Source organism: Piliocolobus tephrosceles, chromosome 4 (genome assembly GCF_002776525.5).
Source record: "Piliocolobus tephrosceles isolate RC106 chromosome 4, ASM277652v3, whole genome shotgun sequence".
In the NCBI taxonomy this organism is placed as follows: Eukaryota; Metazoa; Chordata; class Mammalia; order Primates; family Cercopithecidae; genus Piliocolobus; species Piliocolobus tephrosceles.
Genome location: NC_045437.1, coordinates 6,210,833 through 6,229,511, shown reverse-complemented (window position 1 = coordinate 6,229,511; position 18,679 = coordinate 6,210,833). Strand labels below are relative to the sequence as shown.

The 18,679-nt window shown below is 50.4% G+C and overlaps 1 protein-coding gene across 1 annotated transcript in view; it reads right to left on the bottom strand.

Annotated features, from left to right (window-relative positions):
• Window positions 1-15,153: 15,153 nt before the first annotated feature.
• TENT4A (terminal nucleotidyltransferase 4A) overlaps window positions 15,154-18,679 on the bottom strand; it is a 43,263-nt gene continuing 39,737 nt past the window's right edge. Inside the window, exon 15 of the mRNA XM_023218232.2 lies at window positions 15,154-17,447. Coding sequence (XP_023074000.2) covers window positions 17,253-17,447 — 195 coding nt within the window. The 3' untranslated portion in view covers window positions 15,154-17,252. The remainder of the gene's footprint in view (window positions 17,448-18,679) is intronic.

Here is an 18,679-nt window from a genome sequence, read left to right as displayed (position 1 = left end):
GTGAGTGCCCATTTCCTGGTTCAGGGATGGGATCTTCCCACTGTGTCCTCATATGGCAAAAGTGGTCAGGAGTCTCTCTCAGGCCTCTTTAAAACACTCATCCCATTCAAGGTCAGGTGTGGTAGCTCATGCCTGTAATCTCAGCACTCTGGGAGACTGAGGCAGGCAGATCACGAGGTCAAGAGATCGAGACCATCCTGGCCAACAGGGTGAAACCCCATCTCTACTAAAAATACAAAAATTAGCTGGGTATGGTGGCATGTGCCTGTTGTCCCAGCTACTCAGGAGACTGAGGCAGGAGACTCGCTTGAACCTGGGAGGCAGAGATTGCAGTGAGCTGAGATCACACTTCTGCACTCCAGCCTGGCAACAGAGCAAGACTCCGTTTCACAACAAACAAACAAAAACAAAACACTAATCCCATTCATGAGGACTCCACCCTCATGAGGTAATCACCTCCCAAAGGCTGCACTTCCAAACACACTTGTCTGGATGGAGGGAGGGAGGGAGGGAACAAAAGAACAAAGGGACAAAGGGACTAAAATGGCGCATTTCCGGGTTCTTCATTGTCAACTTTCCCGCGCCCGGGAAAGACACCGGTCGACTGCGCAGGCGCAGTCTGACGTCTGACGGAGAAAATCGAAACCTACCTAGCCGCGCCTACCACCCCGCCCCGGACACGCCTATGTCCCGCCCACTGCCCTCCCACTCCCAAGCCCAGGACATAAAAGCTGCTTCCGGCGGTGGCGCGGCACGAACTTTCTCGGCCCCTCCTCGTATGCCGGACCTAGGAACCTCGCCCAAGAACGCCGGAGCGACTTCGTCAGCCTCCACTGCCGGAGACCGGTGAACCTCGCCCCTCCTTCACATTGGCAAGTTAATAAAGTTTTCTTTTACCCTGCTTACTTGCCTATTCTCTGGCACTTACTCTGGTGGTCGTCTGGAGCAAATCAACACTCATATTGGTGATTAGGTTTCAACATACAAGTTTGGGGAAGACACAAACATGCATGGGAAGACTTCAAATAGTATCTACTGTGACACCCTGAGGGATTTGAAGCAGGGATTTAAGACAGGTTCACTGTGTTGGGGCCACCATCACCAGCTCAAAGGCATTTTCCTGCTAGTTACAACATGTGGTCTAAAATAGTGTTAAGTTGCTTACCTCCTTCCAAATGGCAGAGTGGAGAAAGGAAGCGAATAAAAATCAACTACAGACTCTTTCCCTACAGCATCTGACTTTCACGGTTATGGTCCATCTCAGGTGAATGGGCACAGGCGAGGAGAAGGTGCACCTGAGCTGCATCTGCACCAGGAAAAGCAGGAGGAGGAAGGGCTCAGGATGGATTTCATCCTTCACACCCCAGCTGGGCCAAATCAGGAGTCTGTGACATGTTTCAGAGCAATTTTCCCAGCTTGTCCATGGACGAATCATTTTGGCAAACAGCGAGATTTTTACCTCCTAATTCAAAAAAATACTTCCTAATTTTAAAAAATACCTAAAGAATAGTTTGATGCATTACTTCCCATGATTACCTGAGCAACCCTTGCAGCAATTCTCTCAGCAGAATCCTTGTCCTTCACACTGTGCATTTCATCTGCTCTGTTTCCTGTGGAGGATAAGAATTTTTAATCCAAAGCAGCAGAAAGAGCTTTGTCCAAGTCACAGCCTCAGGAGTAAAATGAAGGGTACCCGGCGATGCCATGGGATGATAGAATACAACTGCCTTTGATCCCAGCACTCTTGCTGTGTGCCCAATTTGTACAATGAGCCAGAGTCTCTCAATAGTAAAGATTAGTGGAAGCAGACAGCTCTGCCAGCTTCCTGGATGCTCTCCTACTGCCTTTTTCTCCAGGGAAGATGTTTCTTCACCTGCCTGCTGGCACCTCCCCGCCATCCCACCATCTCTGAAACATGCGAGAGCATCGACTCTCACTGTGGTGCCAACAAGCACCATCACCACAGAGCAGCATGACTATTAACCGCCTGAACACGGTGCACCACCGAGGCCACCAACACTACCCAGAATTCAAAAATATGGGCAGGGCCTCCTGCCTCCCTGGTTTGTTTTCACATATAAGAAGCTAGGACAGAGGGAGAAGGATGGAGCTGCATCCTCTGAACTCGGTCAAGGAGGCCAGTAACGGCCGGGGAGCTGAACTGAGGAGTGAGGTGTCCCAAGTTGAGGGAGCCCCACCTTAAAGGGGCCGGGGTTCCCTCTAAATATGAGTATGGGAAATTAATTGTCTTGGATGAAGACAACTCCCAGTGGAAAGAGTTCTGGATTGGGTTTCTTGGGTTGCCATGGGGGACAGATTGGTCCCAAAGCTGGAAATTTGACTTAACACCATCACGTGGATTGACTAACCACCTAAGACACCACATGGCTGCAAATCCAGGCGACCATCTGGATCCTTCTGAACAAGTGTTGTCATAACCCGACACTGGAGAAAATAATCTTGTCTTGTGTTGCTGCACTGGGACAGGCTCGTGGGAGCGTGTACCCAGATCCCCGGACTCTGCCCCTCGTGCCTTTCCCCAGCTGGCTTGCTCTGTACCCTTTCATAGTAATGAACCATGCTGTGAGGATAGCACTGCATGATGAGGGCTGTGAGCTCTCCTGGGAAAATCACCAACACTGGGGGTGGTCTTCAGGACCCTTGACACAAGCCCCAGGGCCAACAACTTCAAAAAAATCCACAAACTGAAAGCCACCGTAAAGGAGAAAGTGCCAGCCTCCAGGAGCCTTCCCTACACAGACTCTGGGGTAATGCAAGCTCACTCCCCATGGGGCTTTGGGGCAGACAGACCCCATTCTGCCCTCTGGTGTCCACAGAGTCCCCGATGAGCTGAACACCAAATGCTCGGAGGCCCCGGCCACAGGGATCAGTGTCCATCAGCACCCTGGTCCATTCAGGGCGGATGCTCTGACCAACGGGTGGGGTGAGAAGCCTTAAAAGCAGCACACCTCAGGCCAGGGCAGGCCACACCCCCACACCCTGACACAGCCTCAGGACTTGGAATCTCCACTTTTCCAATACCCAACATGAAGGAAAAGCCCGCCCTCCATCTGCCCCTTCTGTGTTTTCTTAGATTCTGCACGTCTGTTTGACATCCACAAGGCCAACTGTTGGCCAAAGAGATTCCCTCCTGCTACGAGGCAGCTTGGTGGGCTCCACTGTATTAGTCCTTCATGTTGCTGCAAAGAAATACCTGAGACTGGGTAATATATAAAGAAAAGAGGTTTCTTTGGCTCACAGCTCTGCAGGCTGCACAGGAAGCATGGCACCAACATCTGCATCTGGTGAGGCCTTGGGAAGCTTCCGCTCATGGCAGGAGGGAAAGGGGGAGCAGGCACCTCACCTGGCGAAAGGAGGAGCCCGAGAGAGGGAGGAGGTGCCAGACTCTTTAAACAACCAGAACTTGTGTGAATTCATAGTGGGAACTCATTACCATGAGGACAGCAGCAACCACTGCAGAGGCATCAGCCCTCATGACCCAAACACCTCCCAGCAGGCCCACCTCCAGCATATTTGGAGGAGACATTTTTGGAGGTGGCCACATTTCAACATATTTGGAGGGGACAAAACATCCCAACCCCATGACCCCCCCACCTCCATATCTGACACATCCAGCAACACTCCCTGTACCCAAGTCATTCCAGGGCCAGGAAACAGGCAACTAGAGCCCCGCTACAGCCCGAAGCCCACCGAACGATTGGTGCTGGCGGATGCTAAGCTGCTCACCTCCCTGCAGAGGACACCCCCTATGCGGGCTAAGGCCTAACCCCTCCCTGGCCCCCGCCTCCTGTCTCCTGGCCACCCTGACATGCCCACTAGAGAAGGGGGCTACTGTGTAAGGGCAAATCAGAGCAACTTGGGGACCAACTTGCTGCCTCATCCCCCAGCACCAATGCGGAGGTCTCGTGGGAAGGGTAGCCATGGAGCCAGCCCAGCCTGGAAGACACAAAGTGAGTGCCACCTGTCCGGACCCGCTGGTACCTCCACCTGCAGGATGTGAAATCACAGCAAAAAGGAGACAAAGATTATTTTAAAGAGTGGAGAGAGACAGGGCCCGGCGTGGCGGCTCACGCCTGTAATCCCGGCACTTTGGGAGGCCAAGGTGGGCAGATCATGAGGTCAGGAGTTCGAGAACAGTCTGGCTGACATGGTGAAACCTTGTCTAAAGATACAAAAAATCAGTCAGGCGTGGTGGTGCACATCTGTCATCCCAGCCACTTGGGAGGCTGAGGCAGGAGAATCGATTGAACCCGGGAGGCAGGGAGCAGTAAGTTGAGATGGTGTCATTGCAATCCAGCCTGGGTGACAGGGCAAGACTTCTCTCAAAAAAATAAAGAGTGGAGAGAGAGAAGACAGTTTTGTGTTCTTTTGCACTGATAAAACAAGAAATATTTATTCTCCGCCAATGTAGGTTTTGAGTGTCTACTTATAGGTCATTCACCAAAATTGCTGTTCTCTTAATACAGCCATAAACCTAACAACCAAAATAAGCCAGCTCCCAGGACCCATGGCTGGCTAGTTGGCAGCCCACTCCCAGCCTCTCCCATGTCCAGGAGGGATCCTCCTTGTCACCAGGCATGACCCTGGCTTCCCGGCCTCACTCGCTCCACCCCACACAGTGCACTGGTTCCCTGAGGGAAAAGTGGTCTCGGGGTGGGGATCCTGTAGAGGTTCAGTGGCTGTTTTGCCCCCAGGGCTTCCGAGGCAGGTGTCTGGGACATTTCCCTGAGGCCCTCATGGCACCCAGCTGCTCTTCTGCATCTGCCCTGGACTCCAGCCTCCAGGGTCAGTCAGAGCCTCGATCACCTCCTCAGCCCTTGGCAGTGACAGGGAAATGTCTGCTGGCGGTGAGCCAGGGGCCCTCCAGCAAGTCAGTGCCCAGGCAGCCAGACAAGAGAGTGCCAGGGAGGGGAGAGGGAGGGAGGGAGCAGCAGAGGAACAGGGGGTCCTAAAGGCTGCGGGCTTGGAGGGTAAGGAGAGGCATCAGCAAATCACCAGGCAGTTTGCAAAGTGCCCTGCGCCAAGGCCTGCATCTGGGCCCCACCGCTCCAGGCAGTAAGTCTCATTCTCCACCCAGGCAGAGGTCACAGAATGCCACTGCCTCAGCTCACAAGCTCATCGGGGAGTGAGACGGAAACTGGACCCAGGACCCTGCATAGGTGGCTCTCTGCTCCTGTTTCCATTCCTGAGGTTTTGAGGCTGAGCCACGGGCAGATTCCAGGGAAGAACAGACAAGCATCCTCAGGGGGCCCAGCCCCTCCACTCCTCAAGCTCATGTCCCCCTCCCAGCACATTGGGGACCCTAATGGCAAAGTGGGCACCAATCCCCTGCCCACACCAGAATGTGGCCCGGAACTTGGTGCAAGTTCTGTTGGGTGAGTACAAGTCTGATTTCAGCAATTCTAACAGCCCCTCTGTGGGAACCGATAGACTCCCCTGGGGAGCAGGAGGGACCCCAAGATCCCCAAGGTGCAGCATCTGTAGCTTCAACCTCATTGTCACTGTTAAAATTCTACAGGTTTTTCTTTTTTTCAATAGAGTGAAAAATTGCAGCCTCATGTCCCTGGGCCTTTTTTAAACCTGAACACCTGGGGCTTTAAAAAATATTAATTCACAGTCTACCTTAGCCGGGGCTCCCTTCCTTCATAGAGTGACGTGCTGCCGGCTGCAGCAGGGAGGCTGGCAGGGTGGTTGGACCACAGAGAAACTCTGCAAGGCTGAGGCAACAGCGCCCCCTTCTTCTCGAGGGTGAGACTGCGCAGCACAGCCAGAACTCCAAGGGCCTGCACCCAAGTACCAGGCCTGGCAGGCGGGAGGGAGCCCTCAGCCAGACTCCACGTGGAGGGGGTGAGGGGAACAACATGCCCACCCCGGACCCTGGGTCACCGTGCAGTGTTCCCTGCTGTGCAGGAGTGGATGGAGGCCTGGCTCACCTGAGAGGCAAGACAGACTCATCAGTAAGCGCCCCATCCAGGAACTTAAGAACTGAAATGAAACAGAACGTTGGCAATCATGTCTCATTGTGGCTCCAAGGTGCCTTTCTCCTGTGCTGATGAGCAGCTAGCAGGCACTTTTTAAAAATCAAAGAGGGGCCGGGAATGGTGGCTCACGGCACTTTGGGAAGCTGAGGAAGGAGGGTTACTTGAGCCCAAGAGTTTGAGACTACCCTGGGCAACATGGCAAAACCCCGTCTCTACAAAAAACAATAATAATAATTAACTGGGCATGGTGGAACATGCCAGTAGTCCCAGCTACTCTGGAGGCTGAGATGAGAAGATTGCTTGAGCCTATGAGTATGAGGTTGCCATGAGCTGTGATCACACCACTGCACTCCAGACAAAGCAAGCCTGTCTTTTAAAAAAAAAAAATCAAAGAAAATCATCCAAGATGGCAACACTTGAGTGACTTATGTTACAATTAAATGAAGGACCTTACCAATGTATTAAATTCTATTACAGACAGTGCTTGACTTAATGATTTTTCAACTTTATGATGGTGTGGAAACTGTATGTGTTTAGGAGAAACCATACTTAAGAGTACCCATACGACCATTCTGTTTTTATTTCAGTAAAGCACACACTATGTGAGATTGTGTACCCATTAATCAACCTCTCTTCATCCCCCTACTCCCAATCCTTCCCAGCCCATGGTAACACCAGTCTACTCTCTATCTTCAGAAGATCCACTTTAGCTCCCACGTACTAGAACACACAATATTTACCTTTCTGCGTGGCTTGTTTCAGTTAACATAATGGCCTCCAGTTCTATCTGTGTTGCAATTGGCTGAAGAGTATTCCACTGTGTATTCATACCACATTTTCTGTATCCATTCATCCACTGATGGCCGCTTAGGTTGATTCCACATCTTGGCTATTGTCAACAGTGCTGCAACAAACACGGAGTGCAGATGTCTCTTCAATAATTTTTTCTTTTGGATATATGCCCAATAGTGAGATTTCTGGATCACATGGTAGTTCTAGATCAGCAGGGACACTAAAGTTTACAACAGTCTATTGTATATTTCAAAATAGATAGAATAATTCCAATGTTTTTAGCATAAAGAAATATTTAAGGCGATGGATCTCCCAGTTACTCTGATTTGACCTGTATACATTATATGAACATATTAAACTATCACATGTACTAAAATATGTACATATATTACATCAATTCTAACATTAATAGAATTGGCTTGTGTTTGATGATTTTACCCGACTGTATGCTAATATAAGTGCTCCAAGCACATGTAAGATAGACATTCGGTAGGTTAGGTGTATTAAACGCATTTTTGACTTACAATGGGTTTACTGAGACCTAACCATAAGTCAAAGAGCATCTGTAGGTACCCAGATTTCAATTTTCCTTAACAAAGGAAACTTGAGTCTTAACTCTCTTTCCTGCTGCCTTTTTCAAGGTAAAATATTGTCCTTATTCACTAAAGCTCTGCTATTTGCTTGCTACTGACTTTCTTTGGCATGGAGTCACAGAAGCACAGAGAAGCATGACTGCCTGTCAACAAGCCAGTGAAACATCATCAAGCAATTTCTACATGCCTGGCAGTGGTGGTCCCATGAGGAACAGACATCCACGCTCACAATTTATTGAGTAAGGAAGATAAATTTGAAAAGTTAAATAATGACCCAAGAGAAACATGTTCATATAATGAATAGGTAATTAACTGACAGATACGGGAGCCAACATGAGAGAAGAGAAGAGTCCTCGAGGCTCTCTGGGATGCAGAGCCGCACTGCACGTGGAAGGGGTGGCTACCAGAGCAGGTGGACAGAGGTGGAGGAGGAGGGATACTCAGAGGACAGATGGTCCCCATTCACAGAGGACACTGGGAACAACAGGCAGGGGGCTGTCCGGTCCCTGGGGACATACAAGGGGAGACAGAAGCGTCAGCGCCTCCCTACATGTAGGCACGACCCCTTCTGTGCCAGACCAGCCTTGGGTCTTTGATCACTTTGAACAAGCTAGAAATTCAGGACACGTAGAGGGGGAGACCAGACGAGAAATGTCCCAGCCGCCCTTTGTTCTGCACCCAAAACAGTTTTAAGCAGCACATGGACCTTATCCATGTGGTGTCACCTTTGGCCAGAGAATGTCTCCTTATCAAAGGGTCAAGCACTGTGGATCCCGTCCTGCCATTGCCTTTGAAAAAGAGTTCTGGGGCCCCCACCAGAAGGACCCATGCTCTGCCCAGTTCTGAAGTCCCGTTCTAGGCAGGATCGTGGCCATCCCCATCCGTGCTTTGGTGCATGTCTCACGTGACAGGTCCTGTCCATGAGTGGTGGTGAAAAAAATTTTGCGAGTGAGGCCACCAGCATTTTAAAAAATTAAATAGAACACGAAAGACAAGAGTGACTGTAGCAAGGGAGGTCATGACTTGATAAACACGAACAGTTACACAGTGGCGAAGTAAGATGAGCTCCTCTGGCAAGGCAGCCCTGGCCACGTGAACAGCGATGGCTCCCAACCTGGCCAGACCCACCTGGTGCTCAGAGTTCTCCGGTGTGCAGGCTCCCTCCTGACCGTTTAATTCAGTCTCTGGAGGTGAGCCCTGGCATCCATGGCTCCTGGAAGAGGTGGCACCCAGGTCTCAGCACTTCCTTTTTTTTTTTTTTTTTTTGAGACGGAGTCTCACTCTGTCGCCCGGGCTGGAGTGCAGTGGCCAGATCTCAGCTCACTGCAAGCTCCGCCTCCCGGGTTCACGCCATTCTCCTGCCTCAGCCTCCCAAGTAGCTGGGACTACAGGCGCCCGCCACCTCGCCCGGCTAGTTTTTTGTATTTTTTAGTAGAGACGGGGTTTCACAGTGTTAGCCAGGATGGTCTCGATCTCCTGACCTAGTGATCCACCCATCTCGGACTCCCAAAGTGCTGGGATTACAGGCTTGAGCCACCACACCCGGCCAGCACTTCCTTCTTAAAAGCAGGGCCCTGATGTGTGCCTCCAAGCGTTGCCCACAAGAAACAGCCATTGTGCACTAGGGGCTGTCCTGGGCCATGGGGGTACACTGGCCGAAGAGGACTAAAGGATCATTGGTCCCCTGGGCGGGCCGTGGGAGAAACGGGTGCGGCTGGTGAGGTGAGTGGGAGCAGGCCTGGGTGCGGCTCAGGGAGGGAGCTTTTGGGTCCTGGAAGCACAGCCCCAGGTGCAGTTGGTGAGTGTGGCCTACGGGTGGGCACCGAGGGGCTCCTGCAAGGATAGTTTCAGGTTTGTTGAATCCAACAGCAAAACAGTGTGGGCTTTTATTTTGTATATTTTCAGATTTTTTCTTTTTCCATTTCATTTTTCTTTGGTCATTCATTTTTGCCACATTTGACATAACTACTGATACATGACTGAATATTAAAAAATAGTAACAAGCCACTCAGGACAGATCAATTGAGAGGCAAGCATTCCGAGGGCAGAATGTCTCGGAAGACCTCGAATACCAGGTCCAAGGTCCAAGATTTCCACCCGCAGGGGAGCCACAGCACGCAGCAGGCATCTGTGCACAGCCAGTCCATCCATGCTGCCCTGGGGCTATGTCCGCAGGCTGAGCTGTAAGCTCACCCGATGCCTGTCTGTGACAAAGACTTTGGTAACAAAGTGGTGAAACTAGCACCCAGGTGGGGCCAGCGTTCCCAAGGGCGCAGAGACGGGACTCCCCTGAGATCTCCAGCCTGTGCCTTAGCTGGATTCGGACAAATGACCTGAGTGGAGCAGGCTCCCTTCCTGTTTCCTGACGGGCCCATTCCACGGCGCACAGCAACCAGAGTGGGAGTTGCAGGGCTCCGGGGGAAGCTCCCGACTCCAGGTATGGGATCCAGGGCTCTGATCAGTCCAGCAGGCATCTATGCAAGCCGCAGGACACCCTCCTCAACCCCTGCCCAAAAGAGTTGAGAAAATAAAAATGAAAATAAGAGTGGGAAAGAGTGGGTGGTTTCCTGGCTTAAAGATGTGTTCCATGGAAAGTGAGGGGTTCCACAGGGCATCCCCCAAAATCTGGGAGAAGGGAAAGGGAGTGGAGCAGAAATTCAAGCAATGAAGCGATGTCCCCTTTTTCCTCCCTACCAGACTGCTTTAACCAGAACAACCCATATGGAGTTTCACATGAGATTTTGTTTGAAATATGTGTTTCCTGTATATATCAGTTAAAACTGCATTCAGCTGAGAGCTCCGAATATCAGTGGCATAAACAGATGTGGGTGTCTTCTTCATGCAAATGTTATATATGAACATATAAAGAAGGCCCAAAGCCTCAGGACTCCAGGTCCTTTCCAGCTTCCTGCTCTGTCAGCCTTACTACACAGCTAGCCGCTTCATGACTACCACATGGCTGCTGTGTCACCAGGCATTGCATTTGAATTCCAGCCAGAATCCAAGGAGGGAAGCAAAGTACTTTCTCCCAGAAAAGTTTCATTCCAAAGGAAAGCACTCTGTTGCGACCACCCCTAGCTGCAAGGATGTTATAAAAGTTATCTTTTCAGCTGTGCACCCTGCTGTCTAAACAAAGTTGAGGCCGGGCGCGGTGGCTCAAGCCTGTAATCCCAGCACTTGGGAGGCCGAGACGGGCGGATCACGAGGTCAGGAGATCGAGACCATCCTGGCTAACACGGTGAAACCCCGTCTCTACTAAAAATACAAAAAACTAGCCGGGCGAGGTGGCGGGTACCTGTAGTCCCAGCTACTCGGGAGGCTGAGGCAGGAGAATGGCGTAAACCCGGGAGGCAGAGCTTGCAGTGAGCAGAGATCCGGCCACTGCACTCCAGCCTGGGCGACAGAGCGAAACTCCGTCTCAAAAAAAAAAAAAAAAAATTAAGCCAGATAAAATACAGGACACCCAGTTAAATTGCCCATGCAATATTTGGAACATCCACCAAAAAAGTATTCATTGTCTACTTAAATTCAAATTTAACTTGGAGTTTTGCATTTTCATTTTCTAAACCTGGCAATCCTGCAAGTAATAAAGGAAAATGGATATTGGGTAAGTAACTAGCAGTATCTACCTACCATGCTACCCTAAAATAGTAACCAGAACGTCAAATGACAGAATTTATTAAATGACACTACTTTTTCTTTCAAAATGTTCGAAGCTCCAGAGCAAGAATCTTAAATACCAAATAAGCAACATTATAAACTCAAAGGCAAGAAACAGGGGAAAGGAAAACAGGAAGCCATGTATTACAATATTTTCCCTTTTTGCCTGTCATTAAAAATGAGTTCCTCCTGCCACTCCCCTTTAAATTGACAGGCTTGGTTCCCTGCGCCGGGCCTAACAGGTCTAATTACATGAGTCGATGCGGCCCAAATGCTCACATCGGGCCTGGTGTGGCTCCAGGTGCTTTATGTGTGTTTACTCGTTTAGTCTGTACAACGGCCCATTGCGAGGCTGAGGAAACTGGAGCACAGGAGTTGAGTGACATGCCCAGGGACACACAGCCAGGAAGCAGCAGAAGCGAGACTTGAAGCCGGTGACCGTCCATGGAGATCCACCCTCCCTTTTGCTCTGTGAACTGCCTGCTCACTGGTCCCCTTCCGGAGAAGGCTGTCTCTCTTATACCCGACTATTGATGATAATGACTTTTCTTTCACATTTGGGGACACTGAGAGGGAAATCCAGCAGAAATAACTGCTGAGCGGCAAGATTGGAAAGGGAGGCAAAGGCAAGATCCTGGAAAGCTTTTTAAATCAAATTAAAGATTTGGGGTTTGATTTCCCAAAACAGAGGAGCTGTACTGATTATGTTAGCTGCTTTCAGTGGACACTTGAACCAGCAAGAAAAAGCCTGAAGCACAGAGTGAGACTGTTACTCCCTTCTCCCCTGCCTTGCCAAACCCTTCCAGGGCTCTGCGCACCCCAGCTCCTAACTCCAGCCGTTTGGCCCTAGGCCCAGGCTCTCCACTGGCAGGATCCTATAAACATTGACCACAAAAGTCCAACTGGAAGCCTCCCACGTTTCATGAGCCCACGGAGTTCCACCATAACCATTTCAACACAGAGGGCCAGGCTGGTGATGCCGCTATGTCCCTGAAAGACTCCCACAGACGTAAGCCACGGGTACAAGACACATCTTCAGAACCTGGTGGGACTCAATCATAGCGTAAGCACCCGTGTTCTGCGTAAACTCACAGCAGTTTCTCTAGATGTCGTCAAACAACAAAAAGGGGCCACAGGCCTTTGCAAAGAGCAGTGGCGTGGGAGCCAGGCCCAGCATGCTCTTGGGGACCTGGCGGATGTGCCACATGACCTTTAGAAGCCCTTCCCATCACAGGACTTCAGCGTCTCATTTTTGTGGCTGAGCTGCTCTAGCTGATTGTTAAGATTCCTCCCAACTTGAAAATTCCAACAGTGACATGGCAGGACGTGCGGAGGCTTCCTGTCTGTTGAGGAGACCTGGATTCAGTCACAGCCACCTGCACCCATTACCACAAACCTCGCTCAGGACTTGATGAAATACAAGCAGGAATGACAGGAATCTGCCTCGAGTCACATACCTCTCAACCAAGTGTGAGTGACCCCACAGCACCTGTGACGACCTGAGTATTGGCCGAGCTCCAAGCGTCCTATCTCAAGAGGCCTGGGCAGAGGGCGCCATATCCACACTGGCAGGAAGGAACCCTGGGCAAGCTCACCCCACAGCCACGTGGCTTCCTAGGAGACAGGACTCGACCTCCCAGTGTGACTGGTCCACACCTCCTTCCTTTACCTAAGAACCCCATGAAAATCCTTGGTTTCTTGCCTTTGCCTGGAACTCACTCCAAGACCTCTGAAGTCCTTAGCTGGTCCTTCTCTAGGATCAAGTCATGGGGTAAGTAAGACTCACCATGACTGACACCAGGCAGTTTACCCTTGCAACCCAGGGCTGGCGGGACCCCACCCTCCTAAGCTACCCCTCCCACACAGGCCCTGGAGACACAATGCAGGCAACGTATTTTGGGGCCATTCTTAAACAATAGGCGTAGCCCCCGGCGTGGTGTCTGGGATGTGTGTGTGTTTAACAGGAGCCACTCTCCATTCTAGGCAATTACCTTGGACCAAAGGTAGTCAGAGTCACTTACGGATTGGCAAGAACCTCACAAGTTAGACAGCAAGAGGATAATGACACACCCCTGACAAGTTCTCAAGGCTTAGGGCATCACAGGTGACCCAGTCACAATGAAACCATGTCTGGATTACAAATGTCGCCACCTCCCCTGCGTACGGTTCATGCCAGGCCGAGGCACGCTGGGCACAGCATTTACAGAGATCTCTGGGTATCTCACAGGGTAAAGAGGTGGCACTCCAGACCCCGGACAAATCAAAAGGAACGTACAAAAGCTGGTCACGAGGGGGTTACCTGTTACCGCGAAATCCAGCGCATGGGGTCCCGAGATGACATGGTGGGCTTACTGATGTTCACGCAGTGGCCTGGACAGGTCCACTCTGCCCCCAGAAAGCCCTTACCTTCCAGTACTCCCAGCTTCCAAGGAGAGCGGGACCCAAATTTGACACCTCAGATGCCTCTGTGGGGCCTCAGACTCCCTGGTAATGTGGCTGCTCCAGTGGCTGCTCCTGGAAGCCTCCTAAAGACAGCTCTCCTGCAGGCACCAGTGGCCCAGTAGGCAGCATCACCACCCACGGGCAAACCCGGGGCAGGCTGAGAGTGCCTCCCCACAACACCCACCAGTCCCGCCTCCAACACAGAGGCTAACTCAGCCACATCTCCCCACTCCAGTGCCCTGTACCTCAGCACTGTCGTGGGCTCCTCCTCCAGACGCCCCTGGCTATAAGCCCTCCAGCTCCCTCGGAGGCCCAGCTCAGTTCCTGCCAGCCCCACCCTGGCCACGGCAGCTCACGCAGAACCTGCATAGGGCTCGGCCCCCTGGAGAGGCTTTCGAGTCCCAGCCAGCTGCCTGCCATCTTCCCCACAGCACCACTAGGCAGTGCTGTCAGCAGCTTCTGCACCCTCTCAGAAACCAGGTGCCAAGAGGACAGGGCTACTCTGTTCTCCAGGTGGAAGGAATGTGTTTTACCCACAACACCCACCTTGACAACTGGAAGAACTCTAGAGTTGATGGTTCTAGAACATGCACTCAAGGGGCTGCACAGGCTGGGACATGCAGTTCTGTCACTTACTGGCCTAGAAGAATTCTTGTACCTTTCCTTAGAAATTCCAAATGTTGGCAGGGCACGGTGGTTCACACCTGTAATCGCAGCACTTTGGGAGGCCAAGGTGGGCAGATCACCTGAGGTCAGGAGTTTAAGACCAGCCTGGCCGACATGGTGAAACCCCATCTCTACTAAAAATACAAAAACCAGCCGGGCATGGTGGTGGGTGCCTCTAATCCCAGCTACTCAGCAGGCTGAGGCAGAAGAATCATTTGAACCTGGAAGGCAGAGCCTGCAGTGAGCCGAGATTGTACCACTGTACTCCAGTCTGGGTAACAGAGCGAGACTCCGAGACTCCGTCTCAAATAAATCCCAAACGACAGTTCTCAAATAAATTCCAAATGTCCATTACATTTTAAGCTACATTATGATGGTTTGGTTTGTAATGTCTTGTTTGCAAGTGATGTAATGTTGACCTAACAGAAATGAAGAAAGTAAAATGTTGCCCCTGGGCAGTGTAAGTACATAATATCACATAGCAGCTTGCCAGAAACTGCATATAAGAACCATTTAAACAGTTTTACTGAATTCCTGTTAGCATCAGAATGTGAGGACAGAGAACATGTTTCTGTTACTGTTATATAGGCCTTGTGCAAAGCCTAGAACCTCCACCCAACTTTTGGTTTTTTGTTTTTGAGACAGGGTCTCACTCTGTCGCCCAGGCTGGAGTGCAGCAGCAGTCTTGACTGACTGCAACCTCTGCCTCCCGGGTTCAAGCAATTCTCATGCCTCACTCTCCCGAGCAGCTGGGATTACAGATGTGAGCCACTACGCCCAGCTAATTTTTTTTATTTTTACCTCCTCCTACTTTAATGGACCAGGGACAACATAATCTCCCTGCTGCAACTTGCTTTATAGGACTGGGATCATCTGCCTTCTTTTGAATCTTATTTAGAATAATTGGTTAAAGTATTGCCCTAATTTAGAAATTCAAAACTGAAAATGTGGAAGCCACTCTTACCCTGTAAAGCATACACTTGAACACAAACACAAAACTGGTTTCCAAAGTTTATTAAAAATCAAAGAATAGAAAAACTTTACATAAAAATATGTCAATTTTAGCTTCCATATTGTTGTCCACACACAAAAAAATCGAAACATGATATCTTTTGTCAAACCTGTAGCACGCGACCACAGTGGTAGCCAGGCCAATTCATCTGCTTCACCATGACGGAAATGGAACATGGTACCTGTGTCTATGAATCGAGCTTTAAAATGCACACCCCACGGGACACTCACTGCTGGCCCCGTAGCGGTTTCCTTAATGTGGGTTTACAGTCAATATTGCTAATGCGTAGAGATTAGTACAGGCCTACAGATCAGTTCTTATAAATATTCTTTATCAATAGGTTCACGATTTAAATATTTTAAATATTTTTGAGAACTTTCAGTCATCGAGAACTGCAGACACAGTGTGCTACTCTATTCTGGAATGCCTCCTAGAGAACCTGCAGTCACAGCTGACAGCTCCCAATGACAGAGTGAGCCAGTCCTGCTTCAAAAGGGCAGACCGCAGACATTTTAAAGCTTGTCCTTGCTGGGTGTCCATCACATTCAGAGATCAATCTAGAACTCCCCACTGCTGCACATCCATCAGATGTCATGGTAATAAGTATCTTGTCTCGACATTCTCCACTAGTGGACTTCAAAGACCAACCTACCTGTAGTGTTTAGCAAGACCAGACCCCTGTTTTAACAACAGGAAGTCAGATGGCCTACAAGATGCAACCAACTCCCAGGACAACTGTGGTGCTCCAAAAACTCAGGGTTAGGCAGGATGGATATATTCTTGTTCAAAAAAAGGTAACAAAGACAGTGGTTGTTGTGGCAGAATACACTTGCATAGTATACCTGTATGCTTCCAACGTCGGGCGCCAGCAGTCCCGGCCCCAACGCTGGGCTGTGCTCTCCTGCGACATGATCCATTAAAACACTCCCCACGGCGCACTGGGCAGCTGAAGCACTTCTCCTAGATTTGCTCTTAACAGAACGAATGCATACGCTACAGATTCCTCAATGGAATCAACAGAATTCCTTTCTCCACATTCCTAAAACTGGGTACCACGGTCCGCAATAATAGTCACCAGACCCATCATCACAGGCTATGTCACTAAAACTGACTGAAGCATTTTCCAGTTCACATTTTCCTACAGATTTTATAATGTGACAACCCTTCTCTCCTTAGAAAGTTATACTTCTGGCACTTGAAATGCTGGATTTGTTGTCCAGTTTAAAAGAACTGAAAACCAAAACATTAAAACTCTGTGGTCAGAGCAAGACAACGGCCTGGGGCCCGACAGCAGGGGCCACGGGCAGTTCGTCAGGTGGCTCTGGAGCCGAGCCCTTTGGAAAACCGTCAGGGCGACCTGGCTCCTTCACTCACTCCGACCAAAAGAAAAGACATCAAAATAAAACCCCAAACCCCTCATCACGGTGTTTGTAACGATGCTCGTCAGACAACCAGCCGACACGATGACCCAACTTAGAAAATGCAGCTCGGGAAAGGACCTAAGCTTGTTTAAAAAAAATTCCCTCCTCCCTTAAATATAACTTATGTGAAAATAGGAAATTAAATAAAAAATATCTGAGTTATTGCACAAATCATAAGTTTTCAATATTTACATAGAAAAACAGTTCTGAAATTTCAAACAAAATGTGAGGGCAGTAAAACAATGACCTCCCAAGCCTATCCATGGAGGAAAGACACACGAACGGGGTTTGATCTCCTCTGCTGCTCTGACAAACAGGAAATGAAAATAGCAAACCGCGAAGGAACAGACACGGCTACCGCAAACCGCAAGCGCATGTTCACGTCCCTGCAGTTCCTGAGCCTGACCTGCCTCAGCACTGAAGGAAGAATCCTGGGAAGGCAGAAAACAACGTCCACGTTTAATAAGGCTTCACAGATGAGCACAACGAGCTGTTCTTGAAGATGGACGCGACCACCACACAAAGAAACATGCAGAGTGATCAGCGGCGGGCGTGCCGTGAGCCCGGCTGACGTGCGGGGTGCTGGTCTCGGTTCCCCTGCCGCTGGCCGAGGCCGCAGGGCAGTCTGCGGAGGGGTGGGGGAGGCCGACGCAGCCAGGAGCCATTATCTGCTGAGGCTCACGGGCAGACTGTCCCGCGTATGTGTGTGTTTTTTCCTCCTCCATCCGGTGCGGTTATACTGGTGGTGTCCCCTGTTGCCCACAGGGGGCCGCACACCTCCGCTACCCACAGAGCTGTAGCCGCCGCCTTGGGTGTGGCCATGAGAGCCCTTCATGGACAGTTTCATGCCGTTGTGCTGCTGGAGAAAGAGAGAGACAGCAGTGTTGGAGCCAGACAACAGGCACAATGCCCACGTCCTCCGGCAGTGACCACACTAAGCACCGACGTGATGTTACGTAGGGAGAGGGATGGACACCTGCCCTCTGGGACTTTCCAACTCTTCCATTTGAGAGAAAAGCATTCTTCCCATTCCGTGACTGACTGAAGGCAAGAACCATGTACCAGGATCAAACCACACAAATTCAGCAGACGCTCACTTCTAACTTGTTCTACTTATCCATAGAAATAAGAAGGTCCCTGGCCGGGTGCCAGTGGCTTGCGCCTGTAATTCCAGCACTTTGGGAGGCCGAAGTAGGCAGGTCACTTGAGGTCAGGAGCTTGAGACCAGCCTGACCAACATGGTGAAACCCCGTCTCTACTAAAAATACAAAAATTGGCTGGGTGTGGCAGCGCACACCTATAATTCCAGCTACTCAAGAGGCTGAGGCGCAAGAATTGCTTGAACCCGGGAGGCGGAGGTTGCAGTGAGCTGAGATCACACCACTGCACTCCAGCCTGAGGGATGGAGTGAGATTCTGTCTCCAAAAAAAAAGAAATAAGAAGGTCCCTGTCATGTTCTTCCCCCAACTGTGACCTTCTAGAAACAAGCGAGTGCCAGGGCCTGGTGCTCTCGCCCTCAGCAGCCTGTCGATCCCGGCATGCAGCAGCCTGTGCTTGGGCTGCACCCAAAGCACATTCCCCACACTGCAAAGTCCCAGCCAAGCAGACTGAGAGGAAACATACGCCGGCTTCAGGAAAGTCTCAGAGCAAGACAAACAGCAGGAGGAGGCTGGGAAAGCAAAGCCAAAATGCAATGAAGGAGCTGTTGTGCGAAGTTGTTCTTTCACCCTGAATATTCTATCGGGGATGCATAAATCCAAGAGGAAATGTTCTATGACTTAACTCCTAAAAACAATCATTATACAACACAGGGCCAAAGACGCAAGCCTCAAGAATAAAACTTATTGGCAAAATAGGATTAGACAAGCAAAGGAGGAGTGGAGTAGAGTAAGAGGTGTGGACACCGATGAAAGCACCGAGCATCTGCACAGCCCAAGGGAACATCACGCATGATAGAGGCTGACCTGGAAGATCCTCGTCATGGCTCTCCCAATCATTCAGGCACTTGGAGAATATAGGAACTTAACGTGACCTGTTTTTTCCGTGCACACAGCTGGACTTGTGAAGAGCCACAGGGGCAGGCATGCCAGG